Source organism: Strigops habroptila, chromosome Z (assembly GCF_004027225.2).
Source record: "Strigops habroptila isolate Jane chromosome Z, bStrHab1.2.pri, whole genome shotgun sequence".
In the NCBI taxonomy this organism is placed as follows: domain Eukaryota; kingdom Metazoa; phylum Chordata; class Aves; order Psittaciformes; family Psittacidae; genus Strigops; species Strigops habroptila.
This window is the reverse complement of record NC_044302.2, coordinates 78,746,375-78,771,338: the sequence shown is the minus strand read 5'-3', so window position 1 is coordinate 78,771,338 and position 24,964 is coordinate 78,746,375. Positions and strand designations below refer to the sequence as shown.

At 41.0% G+C, this 24,964-nt stretch overlaps 1 protein-coding gene across 11 annotated transcripts in view; it reads left to right on the top strand.

Annotated features, from left to right (window-relative positions):
- Window positions 1-24,964, top strand: part of MAST4 (microtubule associated serine/threonine kinase family member 4) — a 296,950-nt gene that overhangs the window by 174,097 nt on the left and 97,889 nt on the right. For 2 of the 11 annotated variants that reach the window (XM_030512645.1, XM_030512644.1), the window contains exon 1: window positions 11,362-11,700. The exons of the other annotated variants lie outside the window; for them this stretch is intronic. In XM_030512645.1, coding sequence (XP_030368505.1) covers window positions 11,609-11,700 — 92 coding nt within the window. In that variant the 5' untranslated portion in view covers window positions 11,362-11,608. Of the gene's footprint in view, window positions 1-11,361; window positions 11,701-24,964 lie in introns of those variants that run through there. 11 annotated transcript variants of the gene reach the window in all.

Here is a 24,964-nt window from a genome sequence, read left to right as displayed (position 1 = left end):
AAAAAAAACCAACCAAAAAAACCCCAAAATACTGAGATAAAAGAATCTGCTGATTTGGGAGAAGCAAGTAATTTTGCACACATATCTCAGGTTCATTAAAATTCATGGTAAGCCATGTCCAGACATAAATGGAGATGGTCAAAAGAGAGGCTGATTGAATGGTGAAGGGGTTTTGAGCTTCTGTTGTTCTTGGTTTGGGTTTTTTTGTTGTTGTTGTTTTATTGTTGGCATATAAAGAACGTATATTTGCAGTGATAAATACTTTGAAGTCCCTTTTGTATCAGGATAATGATACTTCCATAAACTAACATCCTCTGCAGTTACATGAATGGAATAATCAAGCTGTCTGATATCAGCAAAATTAGGACTCCTAGACAGTGATTTCAACTGCTATTTGAAAGCTGAACAGGTAATTTCCTCATTTCGACTGTGACTGGTAGAGTATTCCAGCATTTCCAGGATGCTGGAGTTATAAACAGCTATCATGGGTTCTGCTGATCCTGCACTCCTTGTTTTATGTGGTTTTGACAGAATTTTGGTGATGACTGAGGTGACAACTGTAGTTTGTATGCTACAGAATGCTGATGTGCACTCTCGGTCCTACAAAGTTAAAAAAAATATGTCTGCCTGTCTTTGGGGGTGGAACGTGGAAATCTGTGACATTTGTCATGTTGTCATTGCTGATTGTTGCCATTCTCCCTGATATGTGTGAGAGATTTAAGACTGTTTCTTAACTCGAGTCTCTCCAGATGAGTTAAACTCTTCTGTTTGTACAGTCTTTGCCTGGAGGGAGGAGGGGGTTGTAGAAATCATTTAGTACCTTTGAACTGGTGAAGTGGTCACCCTAAAGATCCCTCTGCTATTGTGTACTTTTCCTTCCTCCTTTTTTAGTACCTGAGCATTTAATGCAAATGTTTCTGGAATTATCCTCCCTGCACTCACAAGAAGTAGTAGGGCATTATCATCTTTGCTTTACAGGTGGAGAACTGAAACACAGTTTAAACGACTAGATAACACTAGGATTTAGATCTTGGGGCACCTTAATCATGAGATCATTTTTATTATTTTGTCCTTCATTTTTAGGGTTTGCTCTCATGATTTGACAAGTGTAACTAATTAAAATAATCCTTACCACTCTTACATCTAGATGCTTAGTTTCCATTTTGCTTCCGTAAAGTTGCAATTTTTCTATATAGTTAATTTTACTACTTCTGGAGATTCTCGGTTTGCTAACCATATTATCTGCACGTACGGTTCACATTATTTGGCTGCAGCACCATTTGAGGGACAGGGTAGTTAATGGTTCAGAAAACTCTGCACACATAGGAGTATAAGCTGATTGTAATTAGGCTTATTCAGAAATTCTGATTTAAACTGTGGGGTGTACGCTGAAACACAGCTATTATTATTTTAGCCTTTTGAGTAGGAGAGCATTAAGGGTGACATGTAAAGAGATTTAAGGATGTTATCAACTTGCGGTGCTTTGTGCTCGGCTCATTTTTGAAATACCAAGGGTAACATTAATGGGCAGTCCACATAATATTCTTTTAAGCATAATGTTTCCCCTTTTAACTTCCTATGTCCCTGAGTTCCAATTTGCCAGCTTGCACTGCATGGGGTGCTCCATCTCACACCGTTTTCCTGACAACAGATTCATCACATGAACAGCTGAAGCATGGAGCTACATGAGTGCAGGACAAAGCTCAGGAAATGCAACTATTTCCTATGCAACTATGTATACATACATATACACACCATCACCCCCCGCCTCCCCAAAGTACTTCTATGCCACTAGTGAAAAGCTCCAAATTCTTAGGACCTGATTTTTATTCACAGTGATTTAAATCAGGATTTGGAAAGAAATTGTGTGTTTGAAATACCTGAAATAAACATAGTACTTGCTAGTGTTGGGGAGGAGCATTTAATTTCCTTGCTCCAACAGAGACCTGTAATGAATCTGTAGCCGTATGTCTTGTGCTGATCGGGTGATTAATTTAGGACATTCAGTGTGTAAGTATTACAGCTGATGAAGTTTTCTGTTTCACTGAAGACAGCATTTATACTGAGGAACTGCTTTTAAATTCAGTGTCACCAGAATTGATCTTTTTACAGATACTGACAGTCTTGAGAGCCTCACTGTGCTGACATCCATTTACCAGTCAGTCTCACCACTGTGCGTGGCAAGATCTTGGAGCAGATTCTCCTGGAAACCATGCTAAGGCATGTGAAAAACAATGAGGTGGTTGGTGACAGCCAACATGGCTTCACTAAGGGAAAATCCTGCCTGACCAATTTGGTGGCCTTCTATGATGGGGCTACAGAACTGATGGACAGGGGCAGAGCAGTTGACGTCATCTGCCTGGAGTTGTGCAAAGCGTCTGACACTGTTCCGCACGGTATCCTTGTCTCTAAATTGGAGATACATCAATTTGATGGATGGACCACTCAGCGGATAAAGAACTGGCTCCATGGCCGCATGCAGAGAGTTGTGGTAAACGGCTCAGTGTCCAGTTGGAGACCAGTAACGAGTGGTGTCCCTCAGGGATCGGTGTTGGGACCGGTCTTGTTCAACATCTTTGTCAGTCACATGGACAGTGGGATTGATGCACCCTCAGCAAGTTTGCCGACGACACCAAGCTGTGTGGTTCGGTTGATACGCTGGAGGGAAGGGATGCCATCCAGAGGGACCTGGACATGCTTGAGAGGTGGCCAATGCCAACCTCAGGAAGTTCAAGAAAGCCAAGTGCAAGGTCCTGCACCTGGGTCAGGACAATCCCAGGCACAGCTACAGGTTGGGCAGAGAAGAGATTCAGAGCAGCCCTGCAGAGAAGGACTTGGGGGTGTTGATTGATGAGAAACTGAACATGAGCTGGCTTCAGTGTGCGCTCGCAGCCCAGAAACCAACTGTATCCTGGGCTGCATCAAAAGCAGTGTGACCAGCAGGTCAAAGGAGGTGATCCTGTCCCTCTACTCTGCTCTCGTGAGACCTCTCTTGGAGTATTGTGTGCAGTTCTGGTGTCCTCAACATAAGAAGGACACGGAGCTGTTGGAGCGAGTCCAGAGGAGGGCCACGAGGATGATCAGGGAGCTGGAGCACCTCCTGTATGAAGACAGGCTGAGAAAGTTGGGGCTGTTCAGCCTGGAGACGAGAAGGCTGCGTGGAGACCTCATAGCAGCCTTCCAGTGTCTGAAGGGGGCCTATAAGGATGCTGGGGAGGGACTCTTCATCAGGGACTGTAGTGGTAGGAGAAGGGGTAATGGCTTCAAACTTAAACAGGGGAAGTTCAGGTTAGATATAAGGAAGAAGTTCTTTCCAGTGAGGGTGGTGAGGCCCTGGAATGGGTTGCCCAGAGAAGTGGTAAATGCTCCATCCCTGGCAGTGTTCAAGCCCAGGTTGAACAGAGCCTTGGGCGACATGGTTTAGTGTGAGGTGTCCCTGCCCATGGCAGGGGGGGTTGGCACTAGATGATCTTAAGGTCCCTTCCAACCCTAACTATTCTATGATTAAACACCCCAGAAGGTTTTAAAAATGAGAAAAGTTAAAACTCATGACAACAGCTTTCCAAACCTATCAGGGTTGAATGCTATCAAACAGGAATTGAGCTTGATTTCGTTTAGTTAATTTGACTTTTGCATAGAGAATTCCTTAAATTCTGTTACTCTGATTGGTGAGTACAGCAGTAGGGTTGCTGGGGGCAGAGCTGAACATGGGGAGATGACTCTGTATAAGGAGCAATATTCGTCTCGTAGGAGTATGTTGTTTGAGGTTCTCATGCTGTGGCATGACAACCTGGTTTAGTGGAAGGTGTCTCTGTCCACAGCAGGGGGGGTGGAACTAGATGATATTAAGGTCTCATCCAACCAAAATCATTCTACAGTTCTGTGAAACTTAGTCTTTAATACAGATGTATTTCAAACTCTATTTTAAACAACATGCTTCCTCTAGTAAAACAAAAACAAACAAAAAGAATAACCCCCCAAACCTGATATGGATATTTTTCATCTTAAAGGTACAGAAAGATTATATGCTATATCTAATGCTTATACAGCCTACCTGTATTATTTGGTTTTAAACTTTAAGAGCACAATTTGAAAAAAAACTCCAAAAACTTCTGTTTAAAAAAAGTTTTTCTACAATTGAATTAAGAATTTTTCTGAAAAAATATGGCTTGACTGCAGCTGTGATGCAGAATATATAACAATAGCTAAGTACACACTGTTTTAGAAGAATGATTATCCACATAGAATAATTTTCTTCAGAAATTATTCAGGAATTTCACTTTGACCATTAAAGAAAATTACATTTGCCATATAGATATGGCTGTTGATTTTGAAAGATGCATGATAAAGATATGGCTGGATGTGTGAGGTCAGGAGGGAGTCTGAGTATATAGAGTGGTCTGAGCCAGTGCAATTAAGTAAATTAAGTGTATGACTGCTTCACATGAATGCCCAAAACCATCAAAAACTTCATTACAGCTCTTTACATATCTGTTGATCAACACATCCACCTTCACGTTTAAACCAGTGGTGCTGCAGCCACAAAAATGGTTAATTAATGATTTAAAAAATGGCGTTAATCCTCTTAGGGTGCTACTGAGTGCTGGCAAAAAGGCACTTAAAGAAAAAAAAAGCAGGATAGGTTAATACTAGCAGTGTAATACACTTTTTCTCCTCTCTGTGGCATTTGTAATAATGAAATTGACGTCCAAGCAGCACGGTATCTGGAAAATGATGACATTTTTATCTGATGTTTTCTGTTTTCTCTCCTTTTCTGGGCTTGCTTACCACATGAAGTAGCACTTCTGAACCATAGTAATGCTTCCTCTACATGCCAAAATAAATAAAAATTCAGTGATAAAAATGGGAAATAACTCTTCTGCACTTTCTCATTAGTCTGCCTGTTTGCTAAATTAGCTCTGAAGGAGAAGCTGATCTCTGGGACCAGTGCAAATACGTAGCATGGTGGTTAGCATGGTTGGTTCATTCCACTACAGAAAACAAAATTTGATTAAAAACAGTGTTGCCTGATGTTTCGACGCCTGATGCAGGTGGCTACGCAATGTATTTAATTTCCAGTTAATATCACGCATCTATTTAGAACCTTTCAGAAATGGGAAGAGATGCTGGGACCATTGCTTTTCCTAAATGTGTTTATATTAAATGAGCTATAATAAACTATAGTGCGAGGTTTATTTGAATTTTGCGTGTTACTTCAGAACTGGTTAGAGCAGTAGTGTTTATGTGTATTTATAAACAGTTCTAAGCAAACTTAGAAATTTGGCAGACATACGTTGTACTCCCACAAAATACTGCTTTCCTTTCTGTGATTTCTTCAACTTATTTTTACACTGTACATCCCACAGTGAAAATCATGTGCAGTTAGTAGGGGAAGGTAATAAGTATCAACATGAACCGCTAGAGGGAGCAAGATTTCAATTATTGTAATTAAGAATAATAAAAAAATAATTATCAGTACATTTTAAGGACTGAACAGACCACTAAGATCTTCTAGTTTGTCTTCCTATATAAAATAGGCTGTAGAACCTTGTCTACTGTTGTGGGGTTTTTTTTTAATCCTTCTTCTAACTCTTGTTTGAAGTGTGATTATTTTTCTGGGTAGAAGGGCATATAACATGTAAGATTTACAGTGACAGGAAATCCACTTTGTTACAATAGCAAGGTGAAAGAATTTAAAACTGCTTCTTTGTGCGACTCTTGCACTTTGAACCTCTACTATGTGTGAGGGCGAGACAGGATGTAGTTCACTATTCTTAAAACCTGTATCATCCCAAAATTCCTTCTGCTGGGGATATACATACTGAGCAACTAAGGTGCTCCTTTAGCTTTGGCTACATTGACTAAATTAAGCTTTTCAAGCTGCACATTATAGCTCAGATTTCTTTCTTTATTTTTTTTCTCCTTGAACAGCTCCTGACTTTTCTCCAACCTTTAGAAAATGCCTCAACTACCAGTACTTTAGTCCCTCAATGCTCAGTTTTATCTTCTCTGTACTCCCATTAGAGATTTATCTAAATTCTTTGCATTGCTCCTGCTTTCCAGAATCTTACTGTATATTTTATCTGTCATGGGAGGAGGGAGGGTTGTGCTTTGATATGACTTGATGACTAGCAAAACTGGAATGCATGTCATTCAAACTAGCCTGCTTTATCTAATGAAAATATATCCTGTTCCTGTTGTTATATACCTCTTTTTTGTTGTTTGCTAGAAAGGTTCTCATATTTTTTCCCCGGATCATTGATAGTGCTATTGAGTTGTATTAACTAAAGAACATAACTCTGTATGATCCTCTAGAAACATTTAATGTGAACTTAGTTTTCCAAAAATACTGGCGAATTTTAATGTTTCTTGTATTACACATCAATTTTTGTATTGTGCTAGTTAAGTTATTGAAACATTGTGAGGAGATAGGTTGAATGTTTTGCAAATGTCTCAAGGTATTGTCAGCTGAGATGTTTATTGACCAGATTTGAAATCTCATTTGAAACAAGACCTGTTCAGGCAGACTGTTTTATGTGTAAAACTGTGTTTGGTGACACTACGTTACCACACCTGAATTCATTCCTCACAGTAGCTAGTATTCTGTTTGACCTTTTGAAGGAATGCAACGGCATGACAGCTTAGTTTCACTGCTGTAGAACTTCCCCAGGTTCTCCAAGGTACTTTGAAAATAGCAATAACTGAATGAGCAGCGTGGCCAGTTCCTTGGTTACTATTTGGATGATAATTATCTGACTAAAAAGGGCCAAGTAAACCAAAACTCCTCTGAACCCATCTGGAAACTCAGTTCTAATCTATCATCCTTCAAGATACTGAGAGAATGAGAAGCATTTCTTGTTTGTTAAAAGATGTGATTACATAATTGTCCTTCCCCATGAAAACAGAAAAGATGCATTAAGGCAACCTTCCTTCTTTCATGGTTCACAGACTGGACTGTTCTTATCTCAACCGTGGGATTTACATTCTTTCGATTCTCCTCCCCATACCGCTGGAGAGGAGGGAAAAGGAGAGGGGAGTGAGCAAGTGGCTGCGTGGTGCTGAGTTACCGACTGGGCTTAAACCTCAACACTTTTGTAAGCTTGCTTTTGGAAATGTAATTTTCTTTGAAGTGAGGGTAAATTAATAACCTTTTCTGACTGCAGTGATGTTTTTATCTTCAAGTGACTATAAAAGGGAAAATGTAATGATCCTTATAACTTGTTTCGTGCTACCTTATGTAATACTTTTGTGATAAATAAAACTCACCATCCAAGTTACATAGTAAAGCATCTCCTAAGTGATGAAGTTGCCTGAGCTGCTGCTTGTTTTGGCTGTATAGCTGAAAACTTAAGTAACAAAGACTGTTAAGGTCATGTTTGCAGGTTCTTAGCTATTGTATTTTACTTATTTTTTGACAGTTCCCAAATTCAGTGTTTTTTATTGGATACTGAAGGAGAGTTATTTGCAGTTGATGAATATATCAGTAACATTTTATTGTAGGGAAGTATCTCTAAATGACAGGTATACATTTATGAGGATGCCATAAATCTGTTCCTAATAATTTTGGGTTTACATATTTTGGAACACTATTATACGCATTGTTCAGTTGTTTTTGTTCAGTTTTGTGTGGCAGAGGTAAGTAAATTGGGCTGGCTTACAAAACGAGACAAAATCTGGCTGTTAAGCCTGTATTTGGGGAGGATAAGCAGCACTATCAGTATTGATAGTGAGAAAGGCTCCAATTTAAGGGACAGCTGTTGCCAAAGAAGTGGTCCTGCTGCCCCTGCCTTTCTGCCTGACCATTCGCTCCATCTGCTTCCCTTGTACTGGGTCTCGTCTCACTGAGCTGATTCAGCTAACTAAATTGGAAGTAGCCCCTTGGCAGCTGTGTAGTACCCCCTTAATTAGCCCCGAAACCTCGCTATCCCTTGAGATGTTTGCTTTAAAACCAAGCATTTGTGTCATGGGAAGTCACAAACTGCAGGCACCACTTTGGAAGCTATGTTGTTTTTTGACAGGCATTACAAAATCTTTGCCATCATTTGCATGTTATGCTCTTAAGAATAAGGTCTATGTTTGCCTTTACGAAGCATATGAATTTGTATAAGGTTGTTGTGGGACTCTGCTGGACTTCTCACAACTCCTCCCTTCATTTCCATGCCTTTGTCAAAGTCTCCATAGTGCCTTAATATGCGTATGTCCACCAAGCACTTCAAAAAACTAATTACTCAGGTCTCCTTGTGTTCAAGTGTTAGAAACAGCCTTACTAGTTAGCAGGACTGTGTGTGCATCTAATTGTGCACAGAAGGCCAAGGTGAAGCTATGCTGGAATCCACAAGTCATGTAACTCAGGGAGCTATTGCTTGTGAATAGGCTGTGCAGGGTCTAGGGACAGAACTGCAAGGGGTGTAATCATGAGAACCTACAGTTTGAAGTGAATGATGTTCAGCATTGAGCATAGAACAATACTGATGTGATTATGATACCCTCTGTTGCTATATAAACAGAAATTTCTACCTGGAATTTCTTCACTCCTTTCTGCTTTTGAAAATACCCAGTTCGTCAGATTGAGAAATGTGTATTGCAGTAGCCAGGTCTGTGTGGCTTTTGGTATGATTATCTCTCTGGTTGTACATAAAAAGACTAAATTTCTTTTCCATCAGAATTTGTCTGCTTGCAAGCAGCAGTCATCTTTATTCAGGTGGGCCTTGCACACAGTATGATACGCTACTCTTTCTTAATTTTTGTAAGTTTTTAGGGTGTTTTTCAGAATTGGAGGCTTCATATCAGTGTTGATAAGGTGGTAGGGATTTTCACAGAGAAATTGTGAGTTGAATTACAGCCTGGCCTTGCAGGTGAAGATTGCTAATTTTTGGCCTTGGTATGAATTTTGACCTCCATGTTCCATCATTACCCCACATATGATACGCTTGGCTGAGTTACGGAAACTGAACCGCTTTTGGTACTTGCAGAGGGAAGGTATTCCTTTAGCTGCCTCTTAGGAAGAGTGGGAGGAGAGGGCAGAGGTGGCAGGGTGATGGGGACACTGAAACTTTTCCTGCATGATAGGTGGAAGACTTCGTTGTTATTCTTTAGCCAGTGCTGTTCACAGCATCAGGTAGGTAAAATTCCCTGGTTTCATGATCACGTACAGTTCTTTCTGCAGCCATGCCAGTTGCAGGCAAAAACTTGTGTACATAGCAGAGAAGTCGCGGTAGTAAAGTATGTGGAGGAGGAGCTGTTTCCCAGTGCTTATGTAGAGATTTGGTAATTTCCTTCTTAAGATGTCTTAAGAAAGGAGGGTTGCCAGCTGTGCTTGTATTCACATGAACCTTTAAATCTTCACACTCGGTATGGGCAAGCATGGCTCAAAGTGAAAAGAAATGGATGAGAGGTTTTCAGTTACTGGCTATAGTAGACGTGAATATTACTTCTCCATCCTAATAGAGGAGCATAAACAGAGTAGGCATGCAGGCTGGCTGGGAAGTGCCCTCCTGAGCCTCTTGTAAGGTGCACCAGTGGAGACTGGCCAAGTACCAGCTTCTGCAGCCATTTCAGCCTAACTCATACAAGAAAATCCGATGATAGATCTAGATAAGGCTGCTTCCCCTTCTCATACGGAACTGGTCTCTTCTAAAATTCAGTCATCTTTAGAGAAGTCTTAGATGATTCTTTTGTGTTTGATCAGTGTTAAACTGATTTGTTTACAGTGGCATGTCAGCAAATGGCGTCTGCTGGGGGTTTGTACTAAAGCCTTTGGTAGTTAACTGCTGTGTGAACACCTTGTTAAATGCCTAACACTTCCTGAATAAGATAAAGTTTGTACCCGTGACTTGTAAAACGATCCCAGGAAAATGTTCCACTGCACACACCCCCCACCCCTCCCAAAACCCACACACTTTAGTTTGTTAGAGGACGCTAGTGCTTTGCAATGAGTATTTCTGGAGGCTTTTCCGAACAAGGGCTAACATCGCAGTGCTCTGTTACATGTGGAGCTGGTATCCCAAGAGCTGTCTGATCCTAGGTGTTATATGAGCTCTTCCTGCTCTGCAGCATTCTGCACACCAGAACGAGTTTTCTTTCACCCAAGCGATAGACTAGTCTGTATTACATCGGGTTTTTCTTTGTTTCCCTGATTTTCCTCCCACTAGTGGAGGCATCCTCGAGTGATTTAACCACACTGCTACGTAATTTCTCTCCGTGAGTGCTATGCTGCCACCTACCACAGTAGTGATTTTCTTAGTGTTTTTCTAAGAGTACCTTAGCTCCTGCAATGTTGAGATTATGCAGGAATCTTGCTTTCAGTAAAACAAGTAAAGTCTCAGCACAAACCTTGCAGCATTCTTTCCATAAGTGTAAATGTGACTAAGTCCCTTAAACTTGACCCTTACAGAAACGAAAAGGTAAATAGAAATTTTAAGTACGTTAAAACAAACATAATGATTTTTTTGAAGCCACAGTAACTGTTTTTCTATACCCGGCCACCATTGCTTCCAACGGCTTGAGTTACTGAATGACAATGCGGTATAGTAGTAATTTTAGGAACATTCTTGTGTGCTGCAGAGACTTGAGGAAAAATGCTATTCTAGACAGAGCTGCGCAGGGAGAGAGGGTTTGAGGGTGGTGCTGCTGGAATTGGAAGTGAAAACATTGAGGGCAGCAGCCATGGGGTTAAAATGAGCAATAAGGGGGAAGGTGGAATGATGGGGGAGGTGGAGGGTGAAGAAAGCAAACCAGCTGAGCTGAGAAGCCGACGGGGGAATGGTGGAGAGAGAAGGAAGAAAGTTCGGAGGAGGAACGAAGAGGAGGAGGAAATGACTCTTAAGCACCTGAGGGATTAGGTCACTGTTTTGAGGGGAAGAGGTGCCCAGAGTCTTTCCGTGCCCGTCTTTTGCTAGCTTGCGTGTTTCAGGGTCGCTTTCTCGAAAGAGACAGCTGGTAATGGAGGCCTGTGTGCCAGCCTGCTGTGGCAAGCGCCTCGTGTCTGGCGCGGCAGGTGGCCAATGTGAGACACAGTGATCTAGTACCTGCGCCGTCCCTTGTGGTGGGGCAGGCAGGAGGCCGCAGCGCCGCGCACCGACACGGCGCGGGGGGGGGGCGGGGCGCGCAGCCGGGCCCTGCCGCCGCCGCCACCGCACCTCCCGCGCGGGCCGCGCCTGTGCCGCCCGCACCTGGCGCTTCTGGGCAGCGGCGGCCCGGAAGGAGGGAGGGAGAAAGGGAGGCGGCAGCTGCCCGCTTCGCGCGCCGCGTACTGGCCGCCAGCGGGCGGCGGGCGGGCGGGCCGCGGGCGCGGGAGCCGGCGGCGGTGTCGAGCGGAGGGGGGTTGAGAGGCAGGCTCCCGCGGCTCGGCGCGGCGCGGCCCCTGCGCGGGCGCGAATGGTCGCTGCCGGGGCGGGGCGGGGCCCTGCGCAGCAGCTGCACGGGAAAGTTGCCTTGGGTCCGAGCGGCTGTTACCTCCAGTCGCCTTTCTCCCGCGGAGGCAGGCTGCCCGTTCGCTGGCTCCCGTCTACCTCCCCGCGTTCTCTGTCTCCCCAGAGCGGCCGGGGCGCTTTCCTCCACTCTCCCTTGTACTATGGCGCTGTGTCTTTAGGGTTTCGGACGCAGGGGAATGGATATGTCGGACCCAAGTTTTTGGACGGTCCTTTCTAACTTCACGCTGCCACACCTGAGGAGCGGCAGCCGCCTCCGCCGGACCCAGAGGTAGGGCGGGGGGCCCGCGGCCTGGGCGCACAGCGCGGGGGGCTGCCGCCGCTGCCCGAGCCAACGGGCTTCCTGGTGCCGGGCGGGCGGCATCGGCGGCGGCGGCAGCGGCAGAAAGCCCCGGGAGGCGGCGGGACTCCGGCCTCCTGGCTTCTGGTCCCGAGCTGCGAGACTCTCCTGGCGAGTCCGCTGGAGCTCTTCCAGTTTGGTGGTGGTTTAAAAGCTGCGTGTGTTACTTTCTGTCTCTTTTTCTATGATGTTCAGTTTTCTCCTGCCCCTCCACCCTCCGCTTTGTTATTTCTTAAAAACACTTTCAGCGTGCTCTCAGATATTTGACCTTTTATCCAGAGCAGATGTACTTTATATGGACAACTTCAGATAGCCTACTTTGTTCAGTGGTCTTAAAGAGACAGGTTTGTGTAACTACATTTAAGGCAGGCTAGTACAGGAATGGTCTTTTTGTAACATTTTCATTATCGTTAGAAGGCAAAAAAGATTTGGAAATAGTAAATGGTAAGTAAAAGGTTATGCGATCGGTGGACAGAAGACTGACAAGCGTTGACATTTTGATCATTTTTTGTTGCTGAGGTATTCTTTGCCTTTATCAGAAGGAGTAACAAAAGTTTGTACAAGTTTGTAACTTTTTTCACTAGTATTCTGTATGCCATTTCGGGGCATACCAGTTGTAGTGTTAAATTATGATACGCTTCTGTCTGTGAAACTACCTTGAGTATTAGCTTATGTATTACCTTCAGAGAAAGTGTGTGAAATGTTTCTTCTGCTGCTGGCTGAGAGGCTGGCACAAAGCAAGGTCAGAGGCTTAGCAGACCTGGCTGTTCTGAGCCTGAAGTATTTAGGTACTGATATTTTTCAAAGGGAAGAAATCTCTGTTGAATGGCAGAGAGTTAAAATAGGAAAATCAAGTGGCCTATTTCACATCAGTGCAAAACTGTTCCTTTGGTGTGTACCTATTCTTTATGTGTCTAACCTGGTATAGCTGTAAGTGCTGAGTTATTTTATAATTAATTATTACCCTTTTATTGTAAATAATTTTTCTGCTCTTATGTAGCATCAACTGAGTGTCCAAATAAGCGTTATGCATTTTTCTGCTGCAAATGTATCTGTGTTTAAAGAGGGGAACATGCTGGGGCTTTTTGAAATCATCTGTGATCTTCACTTCTTTTACCCAAGTAAGTTTGCACGTATGTAAAGACATAAAAATGCCTTTTTTAAGTGTATGGCTGCATGGCGGATTGAGGAGAGAGACTTGGTAGACTTCATGAGAAGTGTAAAATACATGTGTGCCACCTTTTTTTTCTTTTTTTCTTTTCTAATATTTGGATACCTCACTGCTTTTTAAACTTTTAATACTATACTGGCTTTGTTGAAATACTTGAAAGAACTTTTAAAGCAGCATTAAACACTGTCTCAGCATATAATATATATTTTGTGTGAGTAGTACATGCCATTTGTGCAGTTACGTTTTATGTATTATAGGGATATTGAATACTTAGTGCCTTCTCCATAGCAAAATCAGTATGTCACAGCATTGTGAAATTAAAAAGCCAGCAGTAGAGTTTCAGTACTGCTTAAACTCTTAATGGACCCAGGTACCCCCTTGTCTCAGGCTGGTTCTCTCGTCTGGATGGGGAGCTCAGCATCTGCTCCATTACCATTCCCAGGGGAAGGCTGACAGACCCACTTTTTCAGCTCTCTTCTTAAAGGGGGACCTGCCCCCTCTACCCCTGTGCACATCATTAATGTACTAATGTAAATGATAGATCCCAGAGAGATAGAACTGGTAGAAGAAATAAAAACCAGTATGCACAGTGCAGATTCTCCTAGTTCCGCTGTAGAAATGGGCTTGGGTTAATTGAGGTACCTGCTCGGCTACATGTTCTGAGCTGTATCTCACCTGGACTATCTTCAGAGGCTCACAGTCAGCCGTAGACCCAAGTGTTACATGAAAAGACTGGAAGGGTAGCTGCTTACTTGCCACAGGATACCTTACCTTTGTAAAAGAGTGCTCCTGGGTGGTGGTAGCCACTCATGCTTCCTATAGCTGCTCAGGCATTTTAGAGGACCAAAGAGTAGGCCATGAGCAGGCTTGAAGGAAGTCTGATTCCTGTGATCTGAATCTCCTGGCTCTGCTGAAGTGAAAGTTTTGGGTCCACTGATTCAAGAGAGATTTTTTCTTAGTAGTAACACTGCCTGTGAAACTGTTGTCCAGCTAATTACAAGCCTTGGTGCTTCATGAAAACTTTACAAGAGGCGTGCATTGTTCTTTCTGGTTGTATCCACTGTTTGTTTTGGAACTGCTTTGCAGTGTGAGAGCATTAATTTTATGTTTTGCTTGGGCATTTTGCTTCTTAGGTATATTCCTTTTACCTATACTACCAGAATTCTGGTGGCCTGCTAGGCCCCATCCTTGCTGTGAGCACTATCCTACTTTTTTGACACTTGGGATCATGAGAATTCTCTGCTAGTGCTACAAAGCTTGTTTCGTTGTGCAGGTTTGCTTGATGTAAGCATTTATTTCTCTGCGGAGGTTCTAAGAAGAATGAAAAGATAGCCTGTTCTTCTTTAGGCTAAAGTCTTTAGCCTAGCAGCTCAGTTACAAAATAGACATAAAACTTAGTTCATGGTCCTATTTGCTGAGTGAAGTCTTTCATTAAGATTTTTTTACTTCTCTTTCCAGCAGTAGAATTAGGTGAATGGAACTCTTTCTGGAAGTGATGCTTGAACAAGAAGTATTCCAGCCTGACATTCAATTCATGGAGTGGGTTTTCAGGACTGGCGGGTAGAAAAATTCTCTTCAATTATAAATTGGAGGCATTTGGTATTCAAATCACTGAGCCATGACATGGGTTACATCATGTGCTTTTACAGAGAAGAAATTTGTATACCACCATGTGTTAACTTCTTTTTCTATTGGTATTGGTGTGTGATCCCTTCATAGTACTGATTTCACTGCCTGAAATGGTACTGTGTGGAGTAGGAGAAGAGAACTAGAGAGACAATCTGTGTGTATGTGTATACTTTTTTTTTTTAATAGATCAATGTGTAAATTTGTGTACAGATAGATGTGCACGCACACACTTTTTTCATAGGGAAAACCCACAATACCTTCTGCTTCAGTCTATGCGATATATTTAGTTCTCTACTGCTACTCTCTCTGGTCTTCTACGTGTATCTCTTACAAAACCGACAAGCCAGTTCTTGTGTGTGGGTGCACTTTACTCTTGCTTCTCTGTGGTAGTTGCACTGAAGCAATGTTATTACAATCATTCTTCTTTGAGTCAGAGTGTTGGTTTTTTTTGTTGTTGTGTGGGTTTGTTGTTGGTTTTTTTTTTTTGTTTGTTTGCATGTTTGTTTTCCAGAGGCCTGGAATTTATGAATGCTTGTCCAATTGCTTCTCAGTCAGCTTAGACTCCTAGAAGATATGTGTCGAAATTTCATGTTATTTGTGTACAGTCACTGAAGTGGTATTGAGGCTTCCCTGATACGGAATTATAATACTCATCAATCATCAAGTAATAATTCGTACAGTCTAACAGTTCATAACCATTTCTGAAACGTTAAAAACAAAGGAAAATTACAACTTTTATTGGAAACTTGGAGAATAGATTTGTCAAACCTGTTGCAGTTTTATTAGCTTTGGGACAGCATGCTTCCTGGAAAATATTGAGGAGGGTTTTTTAACTTCTCTGAGTTGGTTGTTTGCATAGATGTAGTGATTTTAAAGTCGTTATATAAACTCTTGCTATTGGTTCTTGTATAAATGTTTTTTCCTTTGTCAAGATAGTATTATGTGTAAGTGTACTATAAATGGATTGTTTTATTTAATAATAGGTGTTTAAAAGTGGTCCTGTTGATGACATAAGAAAACCAAGTGCACTTATTAACAGAAACACAGCTACAGAAATTACGTATAATGTGTTGATGCCAGCTGAATCTGTGCTCTGAGTTATTTTACTTTTGTTACATAGGAGTAAATACCAGTTAAAAGTTTAAAAAGGATTGGTTTTGTTGTAATTTTGTTAATTCTAATGTATGTTTTGGAGTGTGGTGGTTTACCTCTTCCTTACTTTCAACCCACTTCATTCACCTTAATTCCTACATGCTACAGGGAAGGAGCTATTATCCTAATAGATGTTGAATAAGTTTGAAGAGAAGATCGGCATTCCAAAACTGGGGGGAGGTGAGGAAGAGATAAGAAATATGTCTGTTCAGGCTATTTGTGCTTTCAAAACACATTGTCACTGAACATGTTTTCTTAGAAGTTAATCTGTTATACTAATGATCTCACTGCTTTCTGTGCTACATAGTGAAATGTTAATGTATCTTGGTAATTATATTTCCTTTCATTCACAGTAAGGGCTGTGTGTTAGGGGGACAGACTTACATCTCACCATCAAAGTGAGTGTGTTGTTTTTATTCTGGCTATAAATGGTTGGTTTACTCGGCCAATCTTCCTGTTCAAACAACTAATGTATTTCAAGTGCTGCTTAGCAATCTGAACGTTGGCAACAGTCAGTTTTCTCCAATGAGCCATCATCGTTTCCTAGCTTCAGCCAGACTGGTAAGGATTCATCTGGTCATATTCTTGTTTTTTGCTTATTTTTTACTCTGAAAAAAATCCTAATTTGTTAGAATTAAGTCAAGTTCTTTAGGATTGATCGAAGAATCTTACTGTAGATAACTTGAGCAGAACTGAAATATGAGCAAAATAAAAGGCTTGAAGTCCTGAAAGACTGCTGTATTTCCCTATAAAAGTGCTGAAAGAAGCTGTATTTCCCCCCACCTCCCATTGTGGTTAGACTCTGTTGTTACACAGTAGGAGACAGTCTTTGTCTTTCTTAACCAGGGAATAAAGGACAGTAGCCCAGACATCCTGCCTTCCTGAGCTGTGGTTGTTGGGACACATCACATGGTGTGGGCACATTATGCAGAGATTCAGTCCTCCCACTCCGTTGAATTTGGCTTGCATCTGCTGTTTATGTTCTGCAGAGCCATTACAGTTCTTGCTGTTTTACAAGTTGACTGATCCTTCTCAAATGTACTGTTTAAGCACACAGGAGCTCGCTCATGCTGTGGTTAATAGTTGCCCTTTCTGCTGCATGTTCTGTCAGAGAACTTGAAACTTCTGGTAGTGGTAAGCTATGTACCTACTTCTGTGGCTTCACATACTGATTGATGGGCTTGCCTCCGGTAGTTCTTTGTCAAAGCTGGAAATGGTGGCCAGGTAAGTGGATTTCAGGGTAGGTTCCCCATGAATTTGTTAAACATGTCGGTGTGCATGGCTTACGAAGTATGAAACATGAGTGCTAATGGTTTGATTAGTTACAAGACTTGAAATCATTTAATATTTTGAGCCACTGTGTTTAGAACAGGAGGATACTGCTAACTGATGTAAGTTCAACATTTTTAATGAAGCTTATTGAATGTGTCACACTAATAATGGTGTAGAACTGCTTAACGTTGCATGCAGTTCTTCTGTGTGTATCGCTCCGTTGTCTGTAGGCTGTAGACTTGATTCAGGATGTCATGTTACGTGTCATTAATAAAAATATTAGTAGGAGGAAGATTTGTTGCAGGGAGTACTGTGATGGCATCAGGACAGAATGGTATGTGCCTCCCTGTATTTCCCAAACAGAGGAAAACAAAAAAGTTCACTTGTTTTTGATTCAGGCTTACTCAACAGGTGTGTTGCATTCGATGAAGGCTTCTGGATTTTCTCTTGGAAACCTTTCAGAGGATTTTTGCCTCTGGACCTTTGCAAATCCACTAACTGCAATAATTGTGAAATTCTGGAGTCCCGCGCAAGAATCTATAGTATTAATACATACAGTTGGGTCTAGGCATAATATGCAAGTGTCATATATTGGACTCTGAATATTATCTGATGTGGGGGTCTACTGCATAACACTGCATGGTTATTTGACATAATTTTTCAGGTGACTTAAACATACACTGGTAGAGATGTTTAAGGAGATAACTCACCCTTCATATAATTGGCATTTTTCTATCCATTTCTGAGACCACATATTTCTCAGCACTGATGTTTCAGTCCTTTTTTGTAGCAGTGCATATTCTATGTATTATTGATAGGTGCTAGTAATTAGTTAGATCTACTTCACTAGACTCTTCCACATGAATAAAGATAAGATGAAAAATAACACTTCCAGCGCAGCCTTAAATCTCGTGGTAGGTCAGTTCGGTGGTTTTATTTAAAATGCTCAAACCAAATCGAATAGTACTAAACTAGGAATCTCCTTTTGGCATGTTTCCCAGTAAGTATAAACATATCTCAGAAGTACTATAAACCAGAACAATTCCCAGGTTGATCTGTCCAGTGGAGAGACTTCAGAACTACAAACTGTGTGTTACTGGTATTCCTGCCACTGACAGATGAGTACAAAAATGCTGGGGTCATGCCAGAATAAATATATCAGCTTATTTGCCCTTTCTTTCCATTAGCAGTGGTCTTCCCTAAATAATTGTTTAGGAATAAGGAAAACCGTCATGCTCTATTGTTCTTGAGAGATTATAATTACTATTGTAAGTAGAATCTGTTATTCTCATGAAATACTGGCATGTTCAGTTTGGTGATTAAAAGGTAAAAACTGGTGCAGTTTCCTTATCCACCCGTTGTTGGGTTTTTTTCTGCATATGCAGTAATTATGTGGATGTTCTAGCATGTAACAGCCTGCTTCTGATCTCTATCATTTGGCTTTAACCTAGGTTTAAAATCATATGTTAAAGAAAACTTGTTAAAAGGCTACCCACTAGTGGATCTTTCTTTCCCCGCATTCCACTCCAGAATGTTGAAGATCATGTCAAATGAGGCACTGCTTACTGGCAGGAAAATGGCTGTTTATATGTGATCAAAGTGTCTGTCTTTTCTAACCAGACTGGTTTAAGACATAATTATTAACATCCAAATAAATTAAGGGGGAAAAAAAGCACCCATAAGGGTGCACAGACATTTGTATACATAAATAGCAGTAGCTGTAAAATAATACTTATTGAGAAGCTGAATGAGATTGATACAATGAGGTCAGTTCAACAATCAGAAACACTTACTTTTCTTACTTGTGCTTTATTCAAAGGCATGTCTAGGCATAAATAGGATAGACGCTTTTCCACCTGTGAGGGTATTTGTTGTTTATACTGTACATTCATGTTATAGCTTTTGAAAATTCCCAAAGTACAGCCGTTTATAATCCTGGGAATGTGGCTTGTCTTCCCAAATTAAAACAGGCTCTCGGCTCTGTTCCACTGCTGGAAGAAGCTGGTGTATTTCTTTGAATTTTTTTTTGAACTTGACTAATTCAAACTAGTATAGCACTTACATTGTGAAATACTGTGATATCTTTCTCTTTTTCCCTTAAGAAATATGGGAACAATTCAGTTGATAATTATCATTTTTCTCTCTCTCTCTTCTTCCTTTTTTCTTTTTTTTAACATTTTTAATTTTTTTGATTTTTGAGGTAATTGTATGGATCTCAGTTTTGTCTGTAGCTCAGCTTGAGAGGGCTAATAAATTAAAAGTACTTTGTCTGAATGCTGGTACTTGTTATCTGTGGTTGTTTTAAGTAGCACTCAAGATGTTCATAACTGGAACAGTAGTGGAGGATAGACTTTTCTTTATTTTCCCGAGCTGTTTTCCTGCATGCATTTGGGAACATGGAGTACTCAATCTTCCTTCTCTGCGCCGTTGGGCCCCCATCCTATATAAGATTTGGCACAGCCTTCTGAACAGAATCTCACTTCTCATAGGAGATAGATTTGCACATGTGGAGCAACTTGCAGTGCTTTTTTTGACCCTTTGCTTTTTTTCATGTGTACCTGAGAGAGAGGAGTCTATATGATAGCTATTTGTTTTATTAAAACTATTAATCAGAGATTTCTGTAAGAAGCCTTTATTTTTGAAATACATTTGAATACAGTGCTTTTATGCATCAGTTTTAAATTCTGAAGTTGTTACAGGAAAGATGATGCAGTAGTTTGAACTAGGTGAGCTTCCTTTGATAAATCTGAGTATAATGAGTCAGCTTCTAATTTAAATTCTCCTTTGAAATTCTCTTTGGGCAACTGGTATTGTCACTTCTTGGATGAGCTGCTGGAATTCTCTGGAAAATATCCTACATAAAAATATACAGAAACCTCAAAAGCAGAAGCCGAAAGAAAGTTAGTCCTAAGAATGGCATATTTTGTAAGTAAGTATCCCTGAAACGTCCTCTCCTCAAACCCAAACCAAACTCTAATGGCATGTGAGAACTTGTTGGTATGCCTGACGGATGCGCAGAGGTCTCTGTATCTGGAAGGCAGGACCTTTTTCCGGCCAAGGGTTGGTGGCCTTCTGGCTAAATGTCCCAGAGATGGTATTGCAGTGGCTGCAAGAAGCATCTCTTCTACTCTGGATAACTAAATAAAAGTGAGGGAAGGTGACATCCCACCCCCTCCCCAAAGGGAGTTTGGAGAACAAATTGAACATGAGAGTTGAAAATTTTGCAGGATTGTAGAAGATAGTGCTGTGATTGAGAGAACATGAAACCATGGAAAATGGAGCTTCTCCTGACAGAATTGTGTGTAATAGAGATGTGTCATTTAATTCAGCAGTACATAGCTGAATATCAATGAGCCTAGCAGTATAGGGTGAAATTCTGCCTTCACTCCAGTTTCCTGTTTAGTACAGTTCATGCTGACTGAGAGAAGGCAAAAATGTTTATCAGAATTTTTAATTGATGAATGTATCTTTACGGATTTCAAACATAGTTTGAAAGTAGTTCAGACATAAACATAATCCAATCCTTGATGAAATGGATGTTAGATACTGATTATAAGAATAAATCAGACTTACGTTTCTACCAACAGATGCCTTGGTGTTTACCAGAATTTGTTGTCAGGACAGTTTTCATAATGTAAATCAACACTTGGCTTCTTTTATTCCCTTTTATGAAACTGGAAGGAGGATGCTTGAACGTTAACTCATTCATCTGACAGTGCTGTTCCATGAGAAGTCATAATTAATATCTTTTGTGATAATACTGTTAACCCTCTCAAAGTTAGCTGAAAAAAAAGGTAGATTGTGTACATTTGTTTTACAGATTCGCTTTTTCAGTGAGTCTAGGCCTGTCTAGCTTGTTCTTATGCATGGGTATGTCAAGGGAATTTCCATAAGTGCTGTAATAGTAGAAGCAAAGGCAGTCAGACAAGTCCAATATGCTCTATCCACCTTGTCTATGAACACCCCACGCAAAAGGATGATTATGTCAGTTCATTGTACCATCAAGTCTTACCAGGACATCTTCCTTTTGCTTTCCCCACATAATGGACAAAGAAAATATGTAACACATTTTGTAAGTAAGCTTGGCTTGTTGTTCTTTTCCTTTTCTTACCTGAGGCTTGGTGATGTAGATTCTTCTGTGGCCTTTCTGCCATGTTTTGGTGATTGAACTGTTGTGTTTGGAGGCATCTGCTCCCCATCTGTGGGCTATGACTGATGAGAGGACACGAGTTCTGTTGGGAAATACATTTCTATCTATTTTTTTCCTTCCTGTTTGATTGTGCCTCACATGTGCTATTCTGTCTTGCCAAATATCAAAATATTATCATCTTTCACTAGGCTTTAATTTCTGTTGGTGGGAAAAAAAATTAAAACCAAACCCCAAAACTTTTTTCCTGTCCTTTTTTTTTTTTTCTCCCAAGTTTGAAAATTTTCTTTGCATTTTTTCTTACATCTTATAACAGCAAACTGCATGGTGGTTTTTTTGTTGATGTGGATTTTTGTATTTTTTTCTTTTTTGTAAAGGAAATGTTTCAAAGGAAATACAAAACATACTAGAGTATATGAATATACTAGGTTATTTTATTAAATATGCAAATTGTTTGTGTAGGTCAGACCTAAGCATTCAGCATTATCTATAAATTAATACCTTTTAACCATCATGTGTTTCCTTCTTCTGATTCATAAATTATAAGGCAGGAAGAAACCAGTAGGATCACCTACTCTGACAGTCTACAGGAAACAAGACACAGAGTAGTCGTGTTAGAGATTTAGTAATCTGGCCCTCCCAGTCAAGGTAATCATGGAATAGTTTGGGTTGGAAGGGACCTTCAAAGGTCATCTAGTCCAACCTCTTTGCAAGGAGCGGGCATATCTTATGCCCAGAGCCACATATGGAGCAGCCATATGTGGCTCTGGGCAACTAGATCAGGTTGTCCAGAGCCACATCCAGCCTGGCCTGGAATGTCTCCAGGGGTGGTGCATCCACCACCTCTCTGGGGAACCTGTGCCAGTGTTTTACCACCCTCACTGTAAAAATTTCTTCCTCACGTCCAGCCTGAATCTCCCCTCTTTTACCTTAAAGCCATCACCCCTCATCCTATTGCAACAGGCCCTGCTAAAAAGTCTCTTCCCATCTTTCTTATAGGCCTCTTTTAAGAACTGAAAGGCCGCAATAAGGTCCCAGCCTGGAGTCTTCTGTTCTCCAGGCTGAACAACCCCAACTCCTTAAGTCTTTCCTCCTAGGAGAGGTGTTCCATCACTGATCATTTTTGTGGCCTCCTCTGGACTGTCTCTGTTTAATGATTGACAAGTTTGAGAAACTTTGAAAGGTTTGCGGTTCTGGCCAGCTTGCTTTTGATTGTTGTTTCTTAAGTGAGCTGTATTTTACACTACTAATTTATTGCTGATGCTGTTGTCTCTCCCACTAATCTTAGTAATGGCCTTGGAGACATGGGGCCAGTCTTATAAAAAAATGTTCTCTACATTCTTCGGGGCTGTGTCTGCCAAAATTCAGTCCAAGGGTCATCAGTTGGGTATTAATAGAAGGAAACAATCTGAAGAGAATTCCAAAGTACTGTTGCGTTTTTTGCCTCAGTCAGTATGGAAAAATGAATTTTCCCTTTAACTCTTGCTGAGGGAACAGTAACATGTTTTCTAAAAGGCACCTGCCCCCAGGAAGCTGGCTTACAGGCTAACAGCACGGTGTGGCATCTGTCCATGCTGGAGTGTTGGGCGAGTGTTGTACTCCCAACACACTCTCTGTGTTGGGAGTGTTGCCCCGTGTAAGGACATGGGGAGCACATCATGTGCTGCTTTTCTCTCTTGCGTGGGCCAGACTGTCTGAAAATATGGAAGTGTGCAGGAATTGCGTGAAGGAGCATGTCTTGCAGAGGTGGGAGGCTGCAGTGCAGTTGGAGGCAAAAGTGTCCCATGGGTTTCATTCATGTAGGCCCTCAGAAAGATCCATAGAGCTGCTCTCAGATTTCATCGTGTAGGTAAATACCGAAACGCGGTACAGCAGTGAAGTAAAGCGCATCTGGTACAGACAATTGGAAAACCAGGTTCCACAAACTAGTATTGTATGTGGCAGGAACACCCAGTGCATACTAGAAATCCAGCACCACAATGAAAGGAGATGCTGCTGAACTTAGTTTTAATACAGGGGTAGAATATGGGTGTAGTATTAGAATATCTGCCAAGTTTTATATTATTTAAAGCTACATTTTAAGCATTATTTCTTACAAGGCATTGCTACTCTAATAAAAATACTCTTACTAAACATGCAGGTAACAAAAGATAGAAAATACGAAAATCAATGTAATTACCCTATTTTATGGAAAATCTTGTATAAATTTTTTTTTAGTTGTGGATATTGCTAATGCCAGAAAAGGGAGTAGAGTCTTGAGAGCTGGCTCAGTGTTTTGTGTTACGCAGTAGCCTCTTTGGAGGCACAGTAGCAATGCATGTAATGCTGCCCAACCAGAAGTGAGGATGGAGACGCAGTTTTGGTTCTAGTTTTCGTACGCATTTACAGACATTTCACCTGAACAGTTTGTGGTTTTCTTCTCTGCAAACTGTGTATTTTTACAAAACCACTTTTCTGATGGATGTCAAGATTCCATAAACATAAAACTCATAAACCATGAGTGGATGACTTATCACTAGACGATAGCCATCCTGAGGGCAAAGGCAGCAAATACTATGAACACAACTATTCAAGGTAAGTGAGGACAACTAAGTATAGACTTCGATTTCAAATACAGCAGAAGTCCAAGTAGTTAAAATACAATGCTGTATAATATGATTTGGAAGGAATATGGTGCTTTATGTTCTTAGGATAAGAATTGTGCTGTATCAGATTTTTTTTTTTTTTGTAATTGTCATTTTTTTATAGGATCAACTCCCATTAATGCACTGACTTCTGCATTTGTTAGGCAGTGGATTCTTTTAAGACCTGCCAAAAGTGAGGCTGTTATTGCCTCATCAAAATCTTAGAGAACAAGGGAAACAGATGTGGAAGGTGAATTTGTTCCTGGCTTCAGGATGTGGCTACAACCATGAGGGGGCCGAAGCAGATTTTGGACCAGTGTGTCTCTTTTTTTTTTTTTCTTGAATCCTCTGATTCAAGAGGATTCAAGATCCTGCGAACACCACTGTGTTCACAAGGCATAAGACATTTCCAAACAAAAGCAAAGACTGCAGAAGTGGTGGTTTTATCCTTTCTGCACATCACTTCTTCAGGCACACTTCTGCTGTGATGCAAATAGAAGCCTTAAATTAGCTAATGGGTTAATGGGCTGCATGAGTAGTGAGGTGATTACTCTTCCTGATGGCCAAAAATTGTAGCACACCCTTTTCTGTCACCTTACTTCATCCACACCCTATTCTAACCTGTCAGAGATGTCTGTCTCATCTATATGTTATGCCTGGGTTTTTGGACTGTGTAAGCTCTTTCCAGCAAAGGCTGTCATTTGTTGTGTTTGTGTGGTGCCTAGAACAGTGAAGAATCGTGGCACTATTGCATATATAAGTAGTGATAATAGTTCTCATTACTAGGCTCTTTTGCATGTGGGACCAAGTTGTTTTGCTATTGAGAGTAGAAAATGTGAGGTTTTCTTACTTACGGCAGATTTTTCCTGAAAATAGTTTTTTTGTTAGAAGTCTTGAAACAAAGATGACCGACTCCAGTTTTCCAGAGCTTTTTCAAATTGACTCTGTTGCATCCTAAAGGAGGAAGGCTGAAATCATTGTATTTTTTGAGCAACAACAAACTTCCAGTCATTACTTAGTTTTAGATAAATCAGAGTAAAACCATCTAAAATAAACTATATGTAAGTTATATTCTGAAGACTTTTTCAACCGGAAAGCACCATTGTATCTGCCAGTAACGGCATAGTTGTTCTGTGTTTTGGTTTGGGTTTTTTTTGTCTGGGAGGAATACCGCATGGCTGTAGGGATATACACAGGACT